The 23,858-nt window shown below is 49.7% G+C and overlaps 2 protein-coding genes across 8 annotated transcripts; one reads left to right on the plus strand and one right to left on the minus strand.

The window, feature by feature from the left end:
- The first annotated feature begins 817 nt into the window (after positions 1 to 817).
- On the plus strand, positions 818 to 10,872 carry MINDY1 (MINDY lysine 48 deubiquitinase 1). 6 transcript variants are annotated; one of them, XM_080802984.1, is made up of 11 exons: positions 818 to 1,693; positions 5,247 to 5,349; positions 5,546 to 6,065; positions 6,451 to 6,508; positions 6,900 to 6,964; positions 7,379 to 7,537; positions 7,878 to 7,980; positions 8,522 to 8,664; positions 9,456 to 9,647; positions 9,971 to 10,114; positions 10,340 to 10,872. In XM_080802984.1, exons 3-11 carry the CDS (start codon positions 5,613 to 5,615, stop codon positions 10,418 to 10,420), a joined length of 1,398 nt encoding a protein of 465 aa, XP_080659110.1. In that variant the 5' UTR covers positions 818 to 1,693; positions 5,247 to 5,349; positions 5,546 to 5,612; the 3' UTR covers positions 10,421 to 10,872. The 6 variants fall into 6 exon arrangements, with proteins under 6 accessions (XP_080659110.1, XP_080659114.1, XP_080659109.1 ...); XM_080802983.1 differs by having other exon boundaries at positions 828 to 1,693; positions 5,498 to 6,065; XM_080802985.1 differs by having other exon boundaries at positions 1,120 to 1,693; positions 5,247 to 5,359; positions 5,498 to 6,065.
- ANXA9 (annexin A9) lies at positions 10,836 to 19,728 on the minus strand. Of its 2 annotated transcripts, XM_080802991.1 has the most exons (14): positions 19,656 to 19,728; positions 19,438 to 19,538; positions 18,838 to 18,923; positions 18,561 to 18,657; positions 17,723 to 17,817; positions 17,445 to 17,558; positions 17,144 to 17,234; positions 16,099 to 16,178; positions 15,865 to 15,924; positions 15,236 to 15,320; positions 15,010 to 15,105; positions 14,867 to 14,925; positions 12,061 to 12,183; positions 10,836 to 11,829 (listed from the first exon to the last, which is right to left on the minus strand). In XM_080802991.1, exons 3-14 carry the CDS (start codon positions 18,910 to 18,912, stop codon positions 11,767 to 11,769), a joined length of 1,038 nt encoding a protein of 345 aa, XP_080659117.1. In that variant the 5' UTR covers positions 18,913 to 18,923; positions 19,438 to 19,538; positions 19,656 to 19,728; the 3' UTR covers positions 10,836 to 11,766. The 2 variants fall into 2 exon arrangements, with proteins under 2 accessions (XP_080659117.1, XP_080659118.1); XM_080802992.1 differs by lacking the exon at positions 17,445 to 17,558 and having other exon boundaries at positions 19,656 to 19,723.
- Positions 19,729 to 23,858: the final 4,130 nt, after the last annotated feature.

Raw genomic sequence — 23,858 nt, forward strand, 5'->3', positions numbered from 1 at the left:
TTGGCATCTTAAATCACAAAATGCAGAAACAGTTCTTAGTCTTCCTTTCTCGAATTCTCTCTTTTACCTTACTGACCCATTGCCGCCAATTTTCTGCTGTGTTATAAAAACATTAGAATAATCTTTGACTCCTCTTCTTTACTTAATACCTATGGTCTCTGGCCAATTCCTGCTGCTACTTCCTTCACAACTCAGTAGCCTGTTTGTCTACAGCCTCGGCAAATGTCTTTTCCTTTTCCCAGACCGTTGTAACCTGGGTTTTTTTTGCTCAAACTGCCCTTTCAGCCTTCAGAGTTGCTTGAAGTTTCATCCTGCCGCAGCCCTGTAAGTCAAGTTAGGAGGGCCCTTCAGAATGTAGAGCTGGGTTCCAACCTCCCTTAACTGCCAGCTTCCAGCGCCACGGTAGTGCAGAGTAGAGCAAAGAAGTGTGCTGTCATCATTAAATGCCCCCTCTCTTATTGATCCATCCCTTTATTTCTCACTGCCAGCTTTTCTGGCTCCCCGCCTCCTGCCCCAAGAATTGAAAGGAGGTGACAGATGGAAAGCAGGCCTGTGCTGGTGGGAACAAGGACCAGAGCACAGGGGTTTTGGATCTCCTGCTTGTTCAGCTAGTTCTCCCCCTGCTGCCTCTCTTCCCAGAGCCTGAGGAGTCTTCCAAAGTTTCTGCACCACAAGGGGCAGTTCTGCCTGACCAGATCCATTTCTAGACAAAAGAAGAAGAAGAAGAAAAGAAGAAGGAGGAGGAGGGGGGGGGAGGAGGAGGGGGAGGAGGAGGAGGGGGGGAGGCGGAGGAGGAGGAGAAGAAGAAGAAGAAGGGGAGGAGGAGGAGGAGGAGGAGGAGGAAGAAGAAGGAGAAGGAGAAGAAGAAAAGGAGGAGGAAGATACAGTAAGGGCTTGGAAAGTAGCAGGATTTTTTAAAAAACTTTAAATGGGTAAATATGTAAATATCATGCTCTTTGGCCCTGCTTCTGTGGATCCAGAGCAAAAGCTTGCCATAGCCACCGAAAAAGCGCAAATCCGCCCAGCCGCTGCTGTCCAGCCCTGCTCCTCCCCACGCTCAGCAAGGGCACTTGCTCTTCCCTATTCTCACCAGAGAGGCACAAGCGCACCGTCCCTTCCAGCGGCAGGCGGAGGGAAGAGAAAGGGTCTGTTGTTTTTCTCTCGTTGTTTCTCTCTCCCTCACTGCCGATCACCAAGCTGCTGACCAGGTCAGAAAACCCTGATGGAAATTCTCCAGGGCTGGGCGGGCCCCTGCTCCTCCAGGGAGCTTGTCCTTGACTAATTTTTCTTTGTCCCAATGGGAAAAAAAAGAGAGAGAGACATAAAAAAGAAAAACCACAAACTTCCTTTGAAAATCAGCTTGTAGTCAGGGCCTGGAGCGCACGCCCTAGACTCCGCACGCAACTCAGGAATCCCGAAGACGCTCTGAGCGACCTGGGAGCACCTGGGCTGCCCTTCTGCCTGCCCGCACCCACCTCTGGTGACCCCAGTCGTGGGCGTGAGTCCGGAAGTGGCCACCACCAAGCCGGGACAGCCGCTCATAAACCTGTGTAGACCTGGATAAGCTCTGGCCTTGACAGCTTGGAAGGCAGCTGGGACTGTGGAAGCACCCCTCCTTGGGGCCACCTTCCTCATCGAATTGCCACAACTGGACCCTCTTGCTCTATCCAGGAACAGCACCCACTTCTTTAAGGTAAAAACTTTGTTTTAACAATTTACTTTATGCCACCCCTCCCCCCCACCTCCCACCCGGTTCTCCTTTTCCTCTGCAGCTCTGGGGAGGTGTCATGGAATGTCCCACCACTTTTTTGGTGCCTACAAGTCTGGATTTTAAGAGGAGCTAAGGCAGGAGGGATATGTAAAAGGGACTAGCTTGGTCCCTTCATTTCCTTCGTTTAATGAAAACTTCCCTCTGTCGCTTGCAAGCAAATAGACAGGGCATGGTAGAGGTGATGGACTTATTTGGGGGCAAAATTTTAAACCAGGAGTTGCATGAAGATTTGGGTCATACTGAGAAGGAGATTGCAGTGGGAAAGTTCGTGGGGGTGTGCGTGTGTTATTGAAGTACCTGCCCATTTTCTATGCTTCTTCCAACTTTTGGCTATTTACTGCCCCTGCGAGGGAGGGGCGAGGGCTATTTTAACTCCCTCGCCCACCTTCAGAGGATAATTCGGGCAGGAGAGAATGCGTGGGACTTAAGAAAAGAAGAGGAAAGTAATGAAATCCTGATTTGTTTGAGTGCCCTCCCCCTCATCCTTTCCTGCTCTGACACACTCGTGCCCACCCCACCAGGAGTGCACCTTGTAGAGTGGAAATCCTCCATTCCATCTCTTAAAACTTAGCCCACTGGGCTTTGCCCAGTTTCTCTGACACCCAACTCCCTCTGGTTTCTAGCCCCTGGTTTCTTTTGACTCACCCCCTCACCAGCTAGCCGCCTAACCCCCACTTAATTATTGATCATTTCTAGCATTGGACAGAAAAGATAAGAAATGAATGCTGCTTTTCTCCAAGCTCTTTTAACTTTCTCAGGCTCTGCTTGAAGGCTCAGCCTAACTGTCATTTGGGAGGGGAGGGGAAAGGGAGGTGAGAGAGTGAAAAAAAAGTGTAAGGTGTGCAGGCAATTTTTGCTAGTCTGATTCTAAGTGAACAACATATAAATGAGATGCAGCTAGCATAAATTATATTTGAAGCAAAAAGAGGGTCAATTTGGGCTACCAGCCTTCTTTTGGTAACTTTTCTTTCTTTTTCCTTAAAGATTTTATTTATTTATTGACAGTGAGAGAGAGAGAGAGAGAGAGAGAGAGCAAGAGCACAATCAGGAGGAGGGGCAGAGGGAGAGGGAGAAGCAGACTCCCCACTGAGCAGGGAGCCCGATCCCAGGACCCTGAGATCATGACCAGAGCCGAAGGCAAACGCCCAACTGACTGAGTCCCCCGGACACCCCAACTTTTCTGTCTTTCAACTTCACCTCCCAGGCCTTAACCTAGTCCTGTATTCCTGCCACTTTATAAGAAGGAAGCATAGTATCAGGTTAGTAGGGAGCTGGGGAAAAGACAAGATTTCTAACATCTAATTTCTCCTCTTTTCTCACCCCGAGTAAGGCAGGGAGGGGAGCTAGGAGGTTGACGGAGGATGTTTTCCAGGGGACAGGGTTTATGGCTTGTTACTGTTTGTTATCCACAGCCTTAATTAAATGTCTGTGCTGGACTCGATGCTTAGTGCTGATAGAGAGCAGGTTAAACAGGTCCAGGGTTACATCTAAGATGACCTAGGTGGGACTAGACAGAAAGAACATATGGAGAGGTAGGGAGATGACTGTAGAGGGAGTATTTACTTTTTTTTTTTTTTTTTAGTTTTTATTTTGATTCCGGTTAGTTAACATATAGTGTTATATTAATTTCAGCTGTGTAGTATAGCAGTTCAGCACTTCCATACATCACCCAGTGCTCATCACGAGGGAGTATTTCTATAACTTTTTTTTTTTTAAGGTTTTCTTATTTATTTTAGAGAGAGAGAACTCGAGTGGAGAGAAGGGGCAGAGGGAGAGGGAGAGAGAGAATCCCCAAGCAGACTCCCCACTGAGCACGGAGCCCAACACAGACACACACAGGCTCGATCTCACAACCCTGAGATCGTGACCTGAGCCGAAGTCAAGTCCACCATCAAGAGTGGGCAGCCCAGGGACACCTGGGTGGCTCATTTGGTTAAGCTGCTGCCTTTGGCTCAGGTCATGATCGTAGCATCCTGGGATCAAGTCCCACATCAGGCTCCTTGCCCAGTGGAGACCCTGCTTCTCTCTCCGCCTCTGCCTGCCGCTCTGCCGGCTTGTGCTCTCTATCTCTCTCTCTCTCTGACAAATAAATAAATAAAATCTTAAAAAAAAAAAAAAGAGTGGGCAGCCCAACCAACTGAGCCACCCAGGCACCCCTGTGAGCAAATATTTCTTATGTAAATCAGTAATCAGCACTGTCACATTCCATATAAAGAGTGGGCAAGAGAGTATCTCTGGGTTTAGGTGATTTGGGGAGCAGAGAGGAACTGAAGAGAAGTTGTTGCCTCAACTCCAGATGTGGAAAGTTTACTGACAGAATTTGTTGGGGGACTGGTTTTTGTGCTGAAGTTATTTACCAGAGCCAGTCTCTGACCCAGGTCCCCATGGCCTACATTTCCCCTCTTGGGCCCACAGGAAGTCCCTCCCAAAACCTTTTTGCTGTGGTTTGGGATTGTGTAAAGTTGACTAGAGACCTGAGAGGAGAAAGACTTCTTTCTCATTGGTGTTTCATCTTTGGGGGCATGATACTGTCTGTCTTGTCTGTCTGTATCTCCGCTCTTCACCCTGAGCACTCAGTGACTGTTAATCTTTTCATCCTTGGGGTAGAGTGGAGAAAAGGGAACCCTAAGGATACCTGTTTGAGCTCCGGATGGCCCCTGAACAGCTTGGAGGGTGTGGTTTGGTGTAGGGTAGATGGAATGACTACCATCGTGGCTAAGATGGTAGATGATGCCTGTTACAGGGTGAGCTAAAGACCACTGAATTAATAACCATTTGTACAGCTAACCCTTGAACAGCACAGGGGTTAGGGACGCTAACCATTCATACAGTTGAAAATCCATGTATAAATTTTGACTCCCCCAAACTGAACTAATCACCTACTGTTGACTGGAAGCCTTACCAAAAACACAGACAGTCAATTGATACACATTTTGTGTGTTAGACGTATCATATATATTCTTCCAATATATTCTTCCAATAAAGTAAGCTAGAGAAAAGAAAATGTTATTAAGAAAATCAGGGGCGCCTTGGTGGCTCAGTGGGTTAAAGCCTCTGCCTTCAGCTCAGGTCGGGCTCTCTGCTTAGCAGGAAGCCTGCTTCCTCCTCTCTCTCTCTGCCTGCCTCTCTGCCTACTTGTGATCTCTGTCAAATAAATAAATAAAATCTTAAAAAAAAAAAGAAAATCATAAGGAATACACCTGAAACTAATGTAAATTGTATGTCAACTATACTTCAACAAGAAAAAAAAAGAAAATTGGAAGGAAAATACATTTACATTTACAAAAGAAAACATTTCATATATTTACTGAAAAAAAAAATCCATGTAGAGTGAACCTGCGTGGTTCAAACCCCTGTTGTTCAAGGATCGACTGTACAGTTTTAACATTTCTTTCTCTTTTTTTCTTTCTGTCTTTCTCCTTTATTTTCCCCTTCCTCTCCATCTTTTTTCCATTCCTTGTCCTTATCATTTCAGGGAAGCTGACTCCACCCAATGACTTCAATCCCACCAGAATCCTTCCTCCCAACCTGAAAGCCCTGTACCCTCGTCAGTCCCATGTGGTCACAGCCTGTGAGAGGTGAGGGGAGGTCAGTCTGGGGGCCTTCTGTTCACCCAGCTAAGAAAGACATGCAGTCCCTGTAACCAGGAGTGACTATGTAGGTGCTATCTAGCCTTCCATACTATAGTCCTTTAACAAGACTTTTCTGGGTTCATTTGCTTTCCAGCCCAATGATTGCCTTCTTATTGGATCGGTCTCTTTTTTCCATACCAAGCCTACATTAGGCAACTCCCTGAGAGCAGGAAAGTCCTTTGGTGCCCCTCAACTGACCTCTTCTGACCATGGAACACCATCAAGCTGAGCTTCCAGACTCTGGTGAGGCCAAGATTCCAGAAGCAGTCAGCTCTGAAAACCAAGAGGTCCTCTCACAACCAGAGGAGCGGCCCCAGGACAAGGATGCCGGAGATGCTAATGGGGCAGCTGAAGAACAGGAGCCTGTAGGCCAAGCTTCACTGCTGGCCCAGGGCCAGGATAACCTTGAGTCCCCTCCACCTGATATGAGTTCAAGCCAACTGGAGCTGGCCCATGGGATACAGCCCGAGGTAGAAACAGTGGGGGCCTGCTCCAGGCCCCAGGAGCTCCCCCTACCCCTCAGGGCCCGACAGCCTGAGCTGGATTTCTACTGTGTAAAGTGGATCCCCTGGAAGGGGGAACGGACACCTATCATCATGCAGAGCACTAACGGCCCTTGCCCTCTCCTTGCCATCATGAACATCCTCTTTCTTCAGTGGAAGGTAAGAGAGAGTTTGGATGGGGGCTCAGAAATTGCTGAGGAAAGTCCTCTTCTGTGACCCACCTCCTTGATCATTCTGCTGTTCTCAGACCAGGCAAAACTTTCCAGATTATTCTCTGTATTTCTCTATCTTGAACAAGTGAGATGAGATATTCATAAAAACAAGACAAAACAAAACAATTCTCTGTCCTACTCTCAAATCTTCTACTGTCTCGCAAATGGGAATATCTCGCAACCCTTCACATTCATTCCCTCACCGCAGTTGCAAGCCTTCTTTTCCACCACGCCCTCCCCTTCCCCCTGTCCTTCCATGTGTTTCTCCTCCAGTGATCTGTGAAGGAAAATGCACACATGCCTAACCCTTTGGTCACCACTTCTGCCTCCAGGTGAAGCTGCCCCCTCAGAAGGAAGTGATCACGTCAGATGAACTCATGGCCCATCTTGGTGAGTGACTGGGCCTTGGAGAGGAATTACACAGAAGGTTCAAGAGCTTACCCTTTCCACTCAGCAAGAAATCCAGAATATTGAGGGACTTCCCATTTGGGGCTCTGATGTGGCAAGGAGGGAGAAGGTCTACAGGGCTTCTGTGCAAGGCTGGGGCATAAAAAGCAAAATTCAACGCGTCGGGAGTCGGGGATTGTAACCCTACTTCTGCCCTGAGATTTCGATGCGACCTTCGTCCGTCTACTTCTTCCTCTGAGAAGTGAAAGGTCTGGATTAGATTCTAAGGCTCTTTCCAGCTCTGAAAGTCTGTGGTCCATGACCGTTCTCCAGGAGAAGAGGAAGCAGCTTTGGGGACAATTGGGGAAAGCTGATGAGGGATCCTATCTTGTAGGAGACTGCCTCCTGTCCATCAAGCCCCAGGAGAAGTCAGAGGGACTTCAGCTTAATTTTCAGCAGGTGAGGCAAAGGTCTCGGGGCACAGGAATTTGCAGGTTTGTAAGGGGACATGTAGGCTACAAAGAGAAGCCTTTCTTTTGCTTCTCAAGAAGGCCCCTTAACTTTGATTTCTTTCTGCAGGAGGAGGAGTGTATATCTCTGTCCCAGAAAGTATGTTCCCTTGTATAAGATAAAGAAGGGTTGAGGCAAGGGAGGAAAGGCATGGCCTGTAAGAGAACCAGGGAAAAGAAGCAACAGGATTAATTTTTTTATTTGTGGAGCTAGGAGTCAGGACAGGGGAGGCTAGAGTAGCCATCATTTTATTCCGCCCCCCCCAGCTTTATTGGGATATAACTGGCATATAAGACTGTGGAAGCTGAAGGTGTATATAACGTGTTGGTGTGATATAGGCATCATTTTCTTTTCTAACCCCAGAACGTGGACGATGCAATGACAGTGTTGCCTAAACTGGCCACGGGTCTGGATGTCAACGTGCGATTCACAGGGGTCTCTGACTTTGAGTACACTCCTGAGTGCAGCATCTTTGACCTCCTGGGCATACCTCTGTACCATGGCTGGCTTGTTGACCCGCAGGTGAGGGTGGGATGGCTCAAATGAGACTCGCATCCAGCTCAACGCGAGATAGACAAGCAAAATTTTACAGAGTGGGTGTTAGGGAGTTAGGGGTTAGATTGGCTTGGGAATGGAATAGGCTTCAGAGGCTGGACCCAGTGCAGAATTCCTTGAATTTTAACCTTTTGGGGGGAGGGTGAACATTCAAATACAGGCAAAGCGTATGCAAGTAGGTCACTTCTTCAGAAATGGAGTTTCAGGAACCTTTGGTTGTAGGGTTGCAATCCTGTGGGCGGGCTTCATTTCCTTCCTAAAAAGATCTTTGTTGTTTTGGTACCACCCCATGCCACCGCCGGTGCAGAGTCCTGAGGCTGTGAGCGCAGTTGGGAAACTGAGTTACAACCAGCTGGTGGAGAAGATCATTACCTGCAAGCACTCTAGAGACACCAACCTTGTGACAGAAGGTGACGGTCCTGCTCTCTCTTCTGTGGGTCTTAGGTGGAGGGAATGATGGCTGCCTACGTTTATTGTTTTTCATCTGTCTCCCCCCACCGCATCCCCCTAGAATGGAAACCCCATGAGAGAGAGTTTGGGAGGGGCGCCTGGGTGGTCAGTGGTTAGATATCTCCTTTCAGCTCAGGTAAGGATCCCAGGATTCTGGGATTGAGTCCCGCACAGCAGGAAGCCTGCTTTTCCCTCTCCCACTCCCCCTGTTTGTGTGTTTTCTCTCTCTCTGCCAAACAAATAAATAAAATCTAAAAAAAAAAAAAGGAAGAGAGAGAGTTTGGGGAATTGGCTATTGCGTTCAGGACCTAGCACAAGGTGGTCGCTCAGTAACTATTTGTTGAATGAATGAATACAGCCAGGCTGTATTTTTAAGGGATTTCAGAAAGTGGGACTATCCACAGAGCTCTGACGGGGACTCTCTGGGTGATCCTTCTTCCTACTGGGGACTTTGGATTGAAGCCAAGTCCCTCGTCCCCCAACCTTATGCCCTTCCGACAGGCCTGATTGCGGAGCAGTTCCTGGAGACCACTGCAGCACAGCTGACCTACCACGGACTGTGTGAGCTAACAGCAGCTGCCAAGGAGGGTGAACTTGGCGTCTTTTTCCGAAACAACCACTTCAGCACCATGACTAAGCACAAGGTGATGAGGCTTTGGAGGTGGGGGTGGGGGTGGAGTGCTGTCACTGCCTCGTGGTTTCTTCTTCCAGGTCAGTGTGTCAGACAGGATAGGGTGGATTAAGTTCAGGTGACAAATCACCCCCCAAATCCATGTGCTTTATCACAGCCAAAGTTATTCTTCATGCTGGATGGCCATTGTGGATTGGCTGCCATTCTGTCCCACATTGTCTTTGCTCTGGGACCCAGGCTGACAAAACAGCCTTAATCTGGAATATGGGAGGGAAGAGAGGGGGAGGGACACCGTGCACCCGCTTTTAACGCTTCTGTCTGGAGATGACACGTGTCGTTTCTGCTACCTTCTCACTGGCCACAGCAAGCCCTAAGAAATCAGCCTGCCCTCGACAGGACAGCAAAGTCAAGTCCTCTCCCCAGAAAGGAATGGAAGTACATGGAAGAGGGAGAGGTCTTTGGCTCGCAAAGGATTTCTCCTCAGAGCCATCAGGACAGCCCAGAGAGCCACTGGAAGTAGGGTAGACAGCAGCATCTTGTGTGGGACCCCAGCACCCAGGACTCACGCTTGGACCACAGGACTGCCACACTCCAAGCACCGCCCCCCCCAAGCCGATGGCACATGCGCAGACATCTGGGCCTTCTCCCCACAGCCACACATGTGAAGGATATGTGTGCTCACAGCGACAAACTCTAACTAGCACACCAGACGAGTCAAATAGTCTTTGCATCTCAGCTGATTGCTGGTAGTAAAGTGCCTCTGGGTCGGCTCTCCCGCCAACGAGTTTGTCCTCTTCTCTGCAGAGTCACTTGTACCTACTGGTCACCGACCAGGGCTTTCTGCAGGAGGAGGAGGTGGTGTGGGAGAGCCTGCACAACGTCGACGGAGACAGCTGCTTCTGCGACTCTGACTTCCACCTGAGTCACTCCCTCGGCAGGGGGCCTGGAGCAGAGGGTTGCAGGGGCTCCCCCGAAAAGCAGCGCCAGGTAGACCAGGTGTGTGGGCTCTTTGGGAAGGGGCGTGGAGAGCTAGTCTGCTCACGAGCTCTTTGCTGGAGGTGAGTAAGATGTGATTCCTCCTGTAGATGTCACGACCCACGATACCCGTGCCCCCTACAGTCACCTCCGGACCACCTCCGCACTTGGAGCAGTGTGTTCTCAGTCCCCACAGATGATGTACTTGGCTGTGGGTCTTGCTCTGGAGAGGGAGCTGGTGAATGTGAAGGAGAAGCAAGATGGGTTTGGAAACCTAAAGCCAGGCTGAACGTCCCCCAAGTCACGGCCACCTCACTGCTCCTGTTCTCTCCGCCTCTTTCTAGGACTACCTGATCGCCTTGTCCCTGCAGCAGCAGCCACAGGGCACACTGGGTCTTAGCGACTTGGAGCTGGCCCAGCAGCTTCAGCAAGAGGAGTACCAGCAGCAAGCAGCTGTGCTGCCCGTGCCAGTGCGAGCCTCACCACAGGTGAGCAGCTGCCCCCAAAGGCCCTAACCCCACTCTGCTCCTTCCCGCAGTGCCAACACTTGTCCTTGCAAATCCTGCACTTGTCTCTTTAAGGGGTTCCTCCCCACAGGGTCCTATCTTCTCTCTCCCCACTGCCCCTCTTGATCCTGCCCCCAGGATCTTCTAGAACCTCTGTCCTTGTGCTCTTCTGGGCTGACAAGTGACCCACTGTTAAATCCCATACAGGGGAGAGGAGCCACGTCTGGTCGCCCAGTCGGGGAGCGTCGACAGAGGCCCAAACAAGAGTCAGACTGTGTCCTCCTGTAGCTTTGCCCCGTGCTGGGGCTGCCCTGCCTCTTTCTCGGAGGCCATGGCTGTGCTGCTTGCTTCCCCTAGCTCCACCCCTGGGATATGCAGGGTAATTTATTTATGGACTGTGGGGGATCCAAGCAGGTGGTCAATGCCAAGGTCAGACTCGGTAACATCTTGCCCTCCTGTGCTGCTGCCTTCTCTGCCTCCCAGTCATCCAGGGCAACACTGGGGTTGGTGGAGTGAGGATTTCTGGTTGCCAGCTCCCCTTTCCCAGAACAGTCACACCCACAGACGGACTCGGGCCCCAGGGCGAGGTCCCTGTCTAGAATGCACCTCCCCCGACCAGGCCCTCCTGCCGATCCTGCTGGCCTGTCTCCAGTTGTTTCAGGGTTTGGTTTGGGTTTCTATCTCCATTATTTGTAATGCTTTCCTAGGGGTTTGGAAATAAAACTTCGTTCCTGAGATCTATTGTTTGCCTTGCCCCGTGGCTCTTGGGGTTAAGTATTTGACGCAATGAAGGAATGCAAAAAGGTGGGGGAGGTTTTATAGGCCCACAGGGTGGCTTTGCTTGTCATTCCTAATAGGGCCAGCAGGGGGAACCAAAGCCTGCTTCTTTTCTTTTCTGTCTCTTTTGACTAGTTTTTGGTAGGTCTTCGAAATGGTAATCTGGTTTGGGAGGTGAGTTTCCAAGTCCCTGCTTTGGACAGATGCAGTTTGGGGGTTGTGCTCCCTGCTAACCTAAGACTTCCCAGGCAGGGGAGGGCAGATTGATCAGATGGTCCTTTGCTACCTCTATTTCTGACCTTATTCTGGCTCCTGTTTCTCAGTTACTTTGCCTGAAATTTCCTGGGGAAGAGAGAATAATTGAGGGGTGGGGGGAACTTTGAGGGGGGCACTTATTGCAGCCCTAGAGCCTCAAACAGATCCCTGTGGAATATCCAAGTGCATATCAAAGGCACCTCCAGCTTCAAGGTCTCCTCCCAGCCCATGTCCTGCTCCACCCAAACTTCAATCAGGGAACACAAACAACAGTGAAGTTTGCCAAAAGAATTCAAGAAATCAGTGAGATCTTCTGGCCTAGATGTGGGAAGGATGAGTAGGGAAGAAACCATCAAAGAGCTGTCTATACCCAAGACAGAGATGGGGTACCCTGGTGCAGGGATCACTTTGAGATGAGGAAACTAAGGGATTCAAAAGAAACTTCAGATTCTAGCCTCAATAAGAAACTGGAGCATGTGGTGCTCAGTGAGGGTTATCCTATTTGGAGGTCCAGCCGATTTCCTGCAGGCTCAGCCAAACACAGGGCTCTCAGATCCTTGGATGTCATGGCGTGGTAGGGAGGGCAGGAGCCCAGGGAGGCCTCAGAGGTCTTCGGCCCTGCACAGGGCTAGCAGTGCTGACCGGCAGTCCCCTTTCACTGCCTCCTGCAGAAAAGAGAGTCAAGTGTTAGATCCCACTACCACCATGGCCCAGGCATTCTGTTTCCTCCATTGTGCTGGTCCACAACTGTCTGATGTCAAGAGTTGTGTATGAAATTAACCAAAGACTCATGAATTCTCCAGGGCATGAATATGCTAGGTGGTGTGCACGGAGGGCAGAGTGGAGGTGAGGGGTGAAGCTCTGGGGCTCTTGGTTAAGAACTAGCCAAGTCTCACCTGGAGAGAAGAGTAGAGGGACTTGCCAAATTTCTTTTTGAACTCAGCTCGGATGCTTAGAAGGTCAGTCTCACTTCGAGAGATAAGGATACGCATCAGGACTTGGTAATTGGGCTTGAGGTTCTGGTAGAGGGAGAAACAGAAGGGGGAGAGGGTGGTAGGTAGTTAGATTCTCACAGAGTGGAGACAGGACAGCGTGGTAAATTACTCTAGAAAGGGGAAGTGAGGTGTGAGTCCTGGCAAAAGAGAAGTGTACTTTATGTAAGAGGAAAATTTATCCTTATCCACCCTCATGGAAGGTGATTCAGTGGGAAAGACCGGTCTCTGTGGGAGCAGTTGGGGTAGCTCTCCCTCTGGCCTCGTGTCTTTCCCAGCCATGCCAGTAGCTTAGAGCCTCATTCCTCCAGATCTCAGTGGTGGGCGGCTCCAAAGTCAGCTACTCACAAAAAGGAAAGGAGAAACTTGCTACCTATAAAGACTTCCAGCATGAAAGCCAGGAAGTTTTTAACCTCCAAGTTAGTGAATGTCCAGGGATGATTTACCCAGCCTATCCCCACACTGAGCTGATGGAGCTCTGAGAGGGTGCAGGGTCATGTGACTTACGGTTCTGAGCCTGACCTATCAGGGCCACCCCACAGCCCCATCTGTATATACCAGTTTCTCCTGGTTTGACCCCTGGCGTCCAACATCACTGTCTTCCTCCTAAACCTGCACCAAGCCTCCTGCCTTTTGGTTAAAGAAGGTAATGCAGGGTTTGGCTTAGAAATAATAGAGGTATAATATGTGAATTATAATTATAAATCATGAATTATAATTGATTAGATCAAATCATGAATGATAACGGATCATAATAAATGTGTTAGTTATCATGAGAGATTTCTAAATAAAAACGTTGGTTGCAAAAATCCTATTTATGTCATGGGCTGGGTGCTGGCACTGTCACAATTTCCTAATAGCTTCTTTCCCAGCGTTTCCTGTTACTTGACTCACGAGACCCTTCCCAGAACTGCCTGATACCCACACTTCTGCCATCTACACAGATCATAAATTCCCATTAAAAAAAAAAAAAAGGGAAAATGAGGAAGTAACAACAGGATGCTGTATTTCACTTGGACTCATTACCTCATTGTCTGTGTTGATGTCTGCTTTATCTTAAATTTCATGTATTATCAATTTTGATTATGATAAAGATTATTGATGGCTCCCCAATATTCCATTCTTTCCCTTCTTCCAACTCTTATTACTTCAAAGTCGTAGAGTTGGGGCAATGTCCTCATTAACTGAATATTCTTACTGATGCATAAGTACCCTTTCTAGCAAACCTACATTAAACGTAATTCTTGCCTTGTTCCTTGAGAACGTACTTGGCATCTTATACTTCCCTGGGACCTTTTAACAAGCATTCATTCTCTGGTTCAGACTGGTCCAAATTTTCCTAGACCGGCTTTCACTGAAGGTCATTTTTCTGAATAAATATTTGTAACAACGTTTATTTCCACATATTTCTCATGAGAGGAAAAAACAGAAGCATATGATGGAGTTTTTCCTTTTTAAAAAAAGTTTTCAGAAAAATAGGCCTATATTATTTTTTGACTCCTACTTCTAGGATAAACCTGGCATTTATAGCCAAGAGCGTGGGTCCTACAATCCAAATATATTATGATCACTTACTGCTGGGATATAAGTTCGTTGATGACAGGAATTTAGACAGATAACCACAACTCTTCAAACCAGTCTTAGTGTTGGCTTGGTGTAACAGTACAGACATTATTGGGGAAGTAAAATATTTTTCTACTGTCAAAATGGAAATCTCCATTGATGATAAAATACATACATATATGTACTATCTTTTGAATAATTGCCAATAAGGCATGGTGATTTCTCACTCAGTACACAAGAAGCTATGCCATCTACCAAAAGGATAACTACTTTTATCTTTACAATTTGGATGAGTTTTTTTATTTATAGATGTTGGGGGACAGTTGCACTAATACGAGCCTTCGCCCAATGAGTAGAATGACTAGATTCTGTGTATGAAATTACTTAAAACCAACGTCACCAATTTAAGTGTGGATAATATGGGACAAAGCCCAACTATTGTGGAGGAAGGTGGTCCTGGGTGCTAGGACTCTAATGGTATAGTTTACAGTATAGACCAACACCTATGGTACAGACCAGGAGTTGACACATGGCAGTTCAATGTCCTATAGGACCATTATGTGTGTGTGGTTTTTAATTATTTTTAAATCCCAGCATAAATAACATATCATGTTATAATAGCCATTATATGTTTTATAGGAGGCCTATATTATTTATTAGTTGTATATGACCTTGGGCAAAGAACTTAACCTCTGTACCTCAGTTTTTTCATCTATTAATTGGAATGTGTATAACAAGCCCAGCATAGGCCCTGGGACATAACGAGCAGCCAAGAAATGCTGGCTCTTGTCATAATTCTTGCTAGCATTGTCACCATCATTACTCTGGTGACAACTGAAATTGGACATGGTGCTGTCCTCCAGAGCAAATTCATACCTATAGCTGGCCACCTAGCCATCAATTAGGCCCAAATTTTGGCATCAGTGCCCTTTTGAGTCAAACTCATTTAGCTTTAACCACAGTCCACACCTGCCTCTCTTCTTCACAAGACAGTTAGCAAGCCTAGAAAAAGAGAGCTGCTCTATGTTTATAAGCTAAATAGAAGGTTGTTACATGACCAACAGCGTGAAACTTCCTCTCTCTTGCCCAGAAGATGTCTCCCCCCAGTTTTTGTTCCAAGGGGAGGGAAAAGAAACCTCCCTCTCACCTGGAGGGCTTGATGAAGTTTATCAGCAAAGTACAGCGGTGTGTTCCTGATCACCGAGACTGGAAGCAGAAAGGGACAGATGTAGAGAGCTGGCTTCCAAGCCAGGCAAGAGCCCTACCCCGCATGTGCTCAGCAGGCCCTACCTAGGCTGAGCAGGGCCGCCTGAGCATCTCCGTGGAAGAGGTGGTGGACGGTCTTCTCTAGCTCATGCCCAGTACACTGCTGGTACTGATCGAACACTTGTGGTAGGTGTGGGAGGTAGTTAGAAAGATAAATGGGAGCGGAGATTGATAATCACAGTGAAGGATAAACCCTTGGCCCAAACTCATCATTACAGTAAGGTGGGAAGACAAGAAGTCTTGTGTGTACCTCGGACGAGGTGTTCAGGATTTCGCTGGGTGAAGATTAGGACCCATGTGGCCTCTGTGCTGGGCCCTTCAGCCTGCTTTAATGCCTGGGAGGGAGGAGTAAACCGGGATCATTGGTTGGGGGTAAGGGAGCCACGGTTGTGATGTTTCCAGAATCCATCATCATGGGGGTGGAAATGGGATTCAGAGTGGAAAAGCTTAATGGGACCTGTGAAGCTATTGCTTCTATTTATGGTTAAAACAGACAAACAAAAAAGGAATAGGGCTAAGAGAGGGACTCTGCCCTCACAGCTCAATTCCCCAATGTGGGGAAATCCTGGCACTCAATGAATTAAATAATCTCCAAGGGAAGGTCTGAGGAGGGTTCCCCCACCCAGATGCCCCTGAGAGGAGACTGTGTCAGTTGAGGAGCTCACTTCCTGTGAGTTCAGGAATCAGAGGCTAAGTAAGTGAACGGGCTTCAGATGGTCACTAATTGACACTTCATGTCCTCACCTGTCCCTGAGGACTCCTTCCCCAAAGCAAAGAGAGGTTTGCAGGACAAGGAGGTACACCTGTCCCTGGCTCTAGGAGCCACTGGAGGAGGGTGTCTTACGTGCACGGCCAGGCAAGCTCCTCGCCCCCGCTCACCTGGACATCCTGTTCCACCAGGTTATAGTCGATGATTCCAGAGTAGCTCTTGCGACCCCCCTAGAAGAAACTCTCTCAGGAGGACTCTCTGAGGGGGAGCTTTTTACCTCCAGGACAACCAACCCAAACCAACCACACTTCTCCCCTCAAAACCTTCTCTTGCTAATTATACCTGAGCAATGCCGCCCACTCCCCCGCAGCCCCCTCGGTCCCCTGCAGGCCAGTCCTCCTCACCTTGGCCAGGGCCAGGAGCAGTTCCTGCAAGATGCCACTGGTCTCAGATTTGATGTCCTCCTCAGCCTCCACCTGGAAATCTGGGGTAGGGTTAGGAGCTCTCTGAAGTCTCCTGATTTTTCCCAGTGTAGCTATTCCCTGTCATATGCCCAGCCCACTGCCTACACTGCCATCTCCAGCTGGGGCTAGCTTGATGGCTGCCAGTTCCCAGTATGGAAGGCAGAAGCACCATCATGGCCACCCTGAAAACAGCCCGAAGCCACGAGTAACGCATGTGCTGTAGGGTCATGCATCAAGGAGGGACAACCTGCTTGGGGAAGGAGGCCTTTGTTATTTGAGTGGTAGGCAGGCAGTCAGCAGGGACAGGGACACCTCCATTGTGAGGCCAGATGGCTAGGGCCTGGCCCCCTCACTGGAGGCAAGGAGAAGCGATGTGGAAGGACGTGAAGAAGTGAAAGAAAAAGAAGAAGGAAAAGAGAACCAGAAGCAAGAAGTGAGAGGTAGGAGATAGATTCAAACAGGCTGAGAATGGACACAAAGGAAAACTGGGGAAAGAAAAAAAGGAGGGGGGTGTTCAGATGCGGAGGAGAGAAGGCCAGTCAGCAATTAGTGGCTGAGGCATGTGGCAGTCAAGCAGGGGCCTGAGGGGGAGCACCGATAACTTAGAGAGCAGGTCCCCCACCCTCCCCCCGGGATGCAGCAAGGTTCCATTCAGCCTGGGATGTGGTGTGAGGGCAAAATCAGGAAGGGGCTGAGAAGATGACATGGGTACCCTCAGGACTGTCACAGTGCCCAACGTTGTCATTACCTTGGAATCTGCCCCTGAGCCCCCGACTAAGATGGCTAATCATTGCTTCTCTTTCTTTAATGATCACATCTGCCTCTTGCCCGTGGGGAGACTGAACACTGGCGAGGGTGGGTGGGGGGAGAGACCCCAAGGGAATAGCACTGGGGCAGACAGGTTCCCAGAAGGCTTGCCTGTAGGGAGGGCCGGAGAGCAGGGGCTGTCCTGCCATCCCTTTCCCCCCTCCTCATGTGCTCTTACTATGTTTGTAGACCATCAGGCACTCCTGCAGCTGGGCTGGGCTTCGGGTGGCAAGAATTTCCACAGCCACATCCTCAGGAGAACCAGAGCTCTACAAGAAATTGGGAGGCCACTTTGACACTGGGCCATGCCATGAGGATGGTAGAGAGCAGAGGCTGACCACCGGTCAGTGTGGGCTGTGTAAAGGGGACCACTGCCAAGTCGACCTTCTGGAGCAGGCAAAGGCAAGTTGGTCAACCCTTTCCTCCCCTCAATAGTGTCCTCACTTCCTAGATGGCTAGCGAGCTTCCACTCCTGGTACCTTCAAGGCCGTCCTCAATTCCTGGGCATCGAACTGGGCAGCAGGCTGCAGCAAAGCCATCACAATCCTCTCGAGGCTGCCAGAGAGTGCTGCCTGCAGGGACTTCCGTAGGTCCTACAATGAATGGTCCCCATAGCAGAGGAGTGGAAACCGTGGGGAGGGCCCCGGATGTGTGGGGATCTCTGGGGAGATCTGGCGGGCTGCCGTTGGCTGTACTCCACGTCTTCTAGGGGGCTGCTCACCCCAGTCTGCTGCTCCTGGGAAGCCAGTGGCCTCACCTGTTGGGTGCGCTCCTGGAAGGCTCGAGAGATGAGCTGCCTTTGCTCTCTGCTCCTGTTGGTCAGTACGCCCACGATGGCACTGCGGTCCACACCTGAACAGAGATGAGGGCTGGGCTATCAGCTGGGCAGAAGCCGACAGAGTCTATACAGGGCAGGGATCCCCTTCCTCCCAGACTTGAAGCCTCCGGAGAAGGAGAGAAGGCGATCCAGGAAAGGGCTGTGAACAGCGGGGGTTGCAACACCTCCACTTCCATTTGGCCTCAAAAGAAGATGCAGGGCTGCCTGGAGGTCTCAGCTGGAACTCTTGATTTCAGCTCAGGTCACAGTCTCAGGGTCATGGGCTCTGTGCTCAGTAGAAGTCTGCTTAAGATTCTCTCCCTCTGTCCCTCCCCTCACTGTTCCTGAGCGTGCTCTCTCTCTCTCTCAAAAGAAAAAAAAAAAAAAAAGAATTAAAAAAGAAGACCCAAATAAGATGCCAAAATGGCATGTGAACCTGACCCAAAATTAGGTGAAGTTGGCCTGGTGTGTTGGGGGAGAAATGGCTTGGTGATCATAGATTAGATTAGAACCCCAGCCCTGCCATTATGAGCTGTGTGACCTTGGGCCAGCCTCTTTGTCTCACCAAGCCTGTTTCCTCACCTGTAAAATGGAAATAAGACTTACCTCACAAGGGTGTCCTGAGAATGGGAATGACATACCTACCATGGTACTTGACATACAAGAATTAAGGCATTCCACAAACATTTACTGAACAACGTCACTTCCTCCTTCCTTCTTGGTCTGCAGACTGGTTTCTAAAAGGTGGATCCCCAGGGGCGGAGGGAAAAGGGCTCACCTTGGCCTGCAATGGCCCTCAGCAGTCTTTGCACGTCCTTGTCCACGCTGAAGCTCAAGAAGGTCCTGAGGGTGCCCAGGGTTCCCCAAGCTGCAGTCTAAGAGCATGAGGGGTGGGGGGTTGGGGGGAGCATCACATGTCTGCACACGCCTGCCCCAGTGCCTCAGCAGGGCCCTTGGCCTGGTCTCAGGGCCCGCTCTCCCTTTTCCCATCCCCCATTCTCTCACAGCCCTGGAGTTGATATAGTAACAATGATTCTGATGATCACAGTCCCTACCTTGCTGGCCAGGCCCAAGTGGCTGAGGATCTCCTGGGTCAGGGATGATCTTGTCTTCCCTCTGGTTACAGACATGGTATGACTGGCTGTCCCAAGGAGGGAAACAGGAGTGAATTATAGAGAATTTCCTGGCCCTTTGGGCCTCTTTATGACCCCAGACCCCTGACGCCCACCTCCCATGCTGTTCCTTTCCCATGTTGCAGAAAGAAAACAAACATCAACCAGCTTGGCAGGTTTGGGAGCCCAAATGGAGGGGTAAATGGAAGTCCCCATCTTCCCTACCTCTCACCCCTCCTTCAGGAAGCAAGGATTGATCACGAATGCTGCTAGAATAAGCACCAAACAAACCCTCCCTGACTCCAGGGTGGGTCCCAAGGTTTCCAAACTTTCATCTCAGAGGGATGACCCCCTTCTGAGATCCACGTCCCTTCCTTCTGGTGGTCTGGCTAGGGATTCCTGAGGCAGTGCAGGGGAGGTGAGGTGATGTGGCTGGATGAAGCGTGTGGGGTGGGAGATAATAACTCCGAAAACACCCACCCGCCTTCAGGCCCGGCCCAGGAGTAAGTAAGCTCCTGTCCCCCTGCCCACCAGGCTTCCTACCTGTTGCTGGCCTTTCCCCCTCGGAGTCTCTGACAGTGACCTTCAGCTCAGCAGGTGGGACTCCGGGGCTGATGTACGTGTTCTTTTGGGTGCATGGGTGCCTAGACAAGGGAGCAAGTCCTCACCTTAGAAAAAGAAAACTCCTTTCTCCCTCTCCCGAGGGATCCACAAGCTTTCCCACCTCCCTTCCCCCAGGAGGGCCCAGGGCCAACGCTTACCCAGAGGTGTTTGGGGGCGAGGCGACCGCTGTCACAGCCTGGCAGCTGCTGGTGTGGGCACCAGCTTCTGTGTGGTCTGCTAGAGGAGAGGGGGCGTGAGCAGCCTGGGCTGGGCAGCCAGTCAGATGACCTCTCTAGAAGCCCCGCCCAGCTGTCGCCTCCCACCCCCGACCCCTCCCAAATGTGGGAGAGGACCAGGCCGTACCTGGTCCCACAGGCAAACCCCTCCCTACCAAGCATCTTTCCTCCCAGGAGCCGGGCCTCAGCCCCTGGAGAGAATTCTTCTCAGCCTTTGGGCAGCTCAGCGGGACACAAGGGGCTTTGTGCGTGGCTTTCCCCGTGGGGCCAGGTGGGACTACAGAAGCCTAGTCTTTGAGTCCAGCTTCTGACCTGGCTCTGCCTCTGGCCCCAGCTCCCTGGGGGGACAGGTCAGACAGGCTCCAGGCTGATTTAGAGGCTGATAGAGAAAAACCTGTTGGGGCACATACCAGCGGGACACCCCAGCCCACACACCCAGAGGGGGTCCTAACCCCCAAACTCCCTATTACCTTATCAGAGCCAGCCAGCCTGGGTGGGAAGGGCAGGGGGACTGTTTGGATCTGTGGGGAAGAAAGAGAGCAGGTATTTGAGAGTGGGAGCAGATCGGCAGAGTCACGAGAGAAAAATGCAAAGGGTGTTCCCTGTGGACAGAAGCATCATGGTCCCAAAAGGCGACCGGGAGGTGGGAGAGGCTCCCTGGGTTCCTGTGTCTTAGATTCCTTCTGGTGCCTTTTGGCTGCGACGCAACCGCAGCAGCTGAGCTTGGGGCTGTCGGTGCACAGAGTAGCAGCTGAACAGCCCTGGGGAGCCTGGGGAGCCCCTGAGCAGGCAGTCACTTGATCCCCACAGCCAGCTCCCTGGGACCTAGAAGCTGTCTCCTTCCTGCTTCCCTAGAGAGATTGGGTGGGGACTGGGCACAGAAGCTGGAGGGCTGTTCCTACTCCTCTGCCCCTCTCCCCGCCAAGGAAGGACCTTGTTGGTTCTCTCACATCCCTGAGGAGAGATCTGCCTCTCTTCCACAGAGCAGACCAGACCTCAGAATGCATGAAGGGGAATTTCCTGGGTGGCAGTCACTGCTTCTCACTTTGTGTCCTGTTAAAGTGGAAAACATCCACCAATTTTTGCCGTGAGAATGTGGGTTCAAGGCCCAGCTCTGCAGCTTTTTCTGTTCTGTAATCCCAGCTAGTCATTTCAGGTCTCTGGGTCTGTTTCTTTACCTGAGAAAAAATGGGACTGTTGGAAGAGGCTGAAGAGGCTGAAGTGTGTGGAGAGGGCATCCTGGGTACCTGAGAATAGCCTTCCTGGGAGGATTGAATTATGTAATATATGTGACTGCATTTGGCAGAGAAAAATGCCTTTGAAAATAAGTCTGCTAGATTTAATAAATAAAAATACAGGACACCCAGTTAAATTAGAATTTCAGGTAAACAACAAATAATTTGTTGGTATTAAGTATGACCCAACTTTTTCATGGGATATACTTAGGATAGCAATCATTTGTTGTTTATCTGAAATTGTGATTTAACTGAGCATCCTGTAATTTACCTGGCAACTTGGAAGATGGGACTCAGTTTCAGCATGGTGATTAAAAGCAAAGATTCTGGAGCCAGACTTCTTTAACTCAGAATTCTGGTTTGTTATGTTACCCTAGCAATTATCTCAACTTTTCTTTCTTCTTTTTCTTCTTCTTCTTAAAAAAAATTTTAAATATATTTTATATATTATATATTTTATATATTATTTTATATTTTATTTATCTATCAGACAGAGAGAGAGAGAACAAGCAGGGGGAGCAGCAGAGGGCAAAGCTGACTCCCCACTGAGTAGGAAGAGTCTGATGTGGGGCTGGATCCCAGGACCCTGGGACCATGACCTGAGCCAAAGGCAGATACTTAACCGATTGAGCCACCCAGTTATCCCTTTCTGTGCTCAACTTCCTCATCTTCAAAGCAGAGGTAATAATAGTGTTTATATTATAAGCTATTGTGAGAATTAAATAAATTAATACATGTAGAGCACTTTATTTTTTTATTTTTTAAGAGATTTTTATTTATTTTTTTGACAGAGAGAGACACAGCGATAGAAGGAACACAAGCAGAGGGAGTGGGAGAGAGAAAGACAGGCTCCCCTCCAAGCGGGGAGTCCGATGTGGGGCTTGAACCCAGGACCCAGGATCCAGAATCATGACCTGAGCCAAAAGCAAATGGTTAACCAACTGAGCCACCCAGGCAACCATTTAGAGAGGTGCTCTGCACAGACTAGCAGGTCCACATTTCAAAATGTTAACTTATATGTAACAATAAATATTGATATAATGTTATTTTATGATGATAACTGTTACTGTTAACTTGTCTCCCTATGGAGTCCAGTCTTGGCTCTCTTCTGCAACTTGTATCTTGCCAATCTTCAATCTGGCCACAGGAGGGCATTAGAAGCCACCGAGAGCCGAGAGCCCCCTAGTGGCCACTTGAGGTCTTCAAGGCTCTGGCTCCACCCACAGATGTCCCCGGGCTCCTTTGGCGCACTTGTTCTAAATTGCAGTCTCTGGAGGACGTCAGGTTTTAGGTGGAGTTGGCGGGCGGGCATGGTCAGCAGAAGAGCCCCAAGGAGACACCTTCTCACCCCCCCACCCTCGCCCCCGAGACCTCAAGACACTTGCAGGAGACTTCCTAGGCTGGGTTACCCCAATAGAGTGTCTTCGCAGCCCCAGTTCCATGCCTTTGGCCTTCTCTGCCCTTCGGAGTCCATTCTGGGCACACGTTCCAAGCAGGTTTAGAGGAAAATGAAGGGAGAGAGAGAGAGGGATCTTATTTTCTTAGTCTGAACTTCTGTGAGGGATTCCTGACAGATCAGCAGGGCCGAACGCGGAGTTGGAAGGCTGCAGGCTGAACTGCAACCACACGCAGAAGAGTAATTCTGGTCCAGGAGCGTGAGGAGGGAGAATATAAAATGCGTTTACAGCTGCTTCACTGAAACTTGGTGGAATCTCACTCCTTTTGTCCTGGCGTTTTGTTTTGTTCAACTCCAGGGCCAGATTGAGGTTGTTTTCCAATTTACTAATCACCTTTCACCCCCGTGCTCTAAATTTTAGAATTTCAGAGTAGGAGGGGTTCTTGAAGATGACTGGTCTGCCACCCTCTTATTACTGACTCAGGAAGCGGAGTGAACCAGATCCAGGTCTCCTAACTTCTCCTGTGCTTTCTTCATTACTTGGATGAGGGCAGAGCTGATTTGGGGTCTGTCTTAGTGGAGGATATAGGGGACAGGCAGTAAAAAATACAGCCTCAGCTATTGACTCATGAATAAGGTTTCAACTCCAACTCCATATTGCTTTTCTGCAAAATCTCGCACTGCATGCTTTCTGAATGCATAGAAATTCCTCCTGGGTATTTTTCTCTTTTTATGAAACTGTTTCTCCCCAGAGCTCCTGGCACCTGAGTTCCTCTGCTCAGGTAGTAGCCATGCTCTAGTCCTTTACCCAAACAGGCTTCTGCATTGCACAAGCCACCCAGACTTTCCTCAGCTGGGGTCCATGTCTTTTGCTGTCCTAGAAGCCTGCCCAGATACTTAAATCCCAGCTTGAAGGCTGATGGTGTCCTCTGCCTCAGGCCACCTCAGCAGCCCTTACAGAGGAAGTGAGTCACAGCAAGGCAGGCAGCTTGGGGCACTGTGGGCGTGGCCATGCCTGCCCAGGGCACTGGGGGATGGGTCAGAAAGGTGGTGATCAAAATCTCCTGGTCCAGCTGAGGTGGGGAGTGTGTGTGTGGGGTGTGTGTGTGTGTGTGTGTGGCGCAGGCCCGAGCTACTGTCCTAAGTATGTTGACAGAACTGGTAGCATCATTCTAATGCTGCCTAAAGCCACTTCCCTTTCTCCAGCCACCTTCTCTTTTGTCTCCTGGGGGAGGGGGACCCCCTCTTATCTTTATTTCTCAGGCCTTGACTATCCGACTTCTGTCCCCAAACTTCCCCTGCCCACTGCTATCTTAAAAGTAAGTTAAACAGTCTTCAGTCCTCTAAGGAATCATTTAGAAAGTTTTGTGGGCCCCTTGGAGGAACTTGGCGTCTAGGAAAACTGCTTGGGAAAAGGGCTCAGAAGCTAAAGGAAAAGAGTACAAACAGTACAAAGGCGTGAGGAATTAGAGAGGGACCCGAAGGTTAGCTGGA

This window comes from Martes martes (genome assembly GCF_963455335.1).
Source record: "Martes martes genome assembly, chromosome: 4".
In the NCBI taxonomy this organism is placed as follows: Eukaryota; Metazoa; Chordata; class Mammalia; order Carnivora; family Mustelidae; genus Martes; species Martes martes.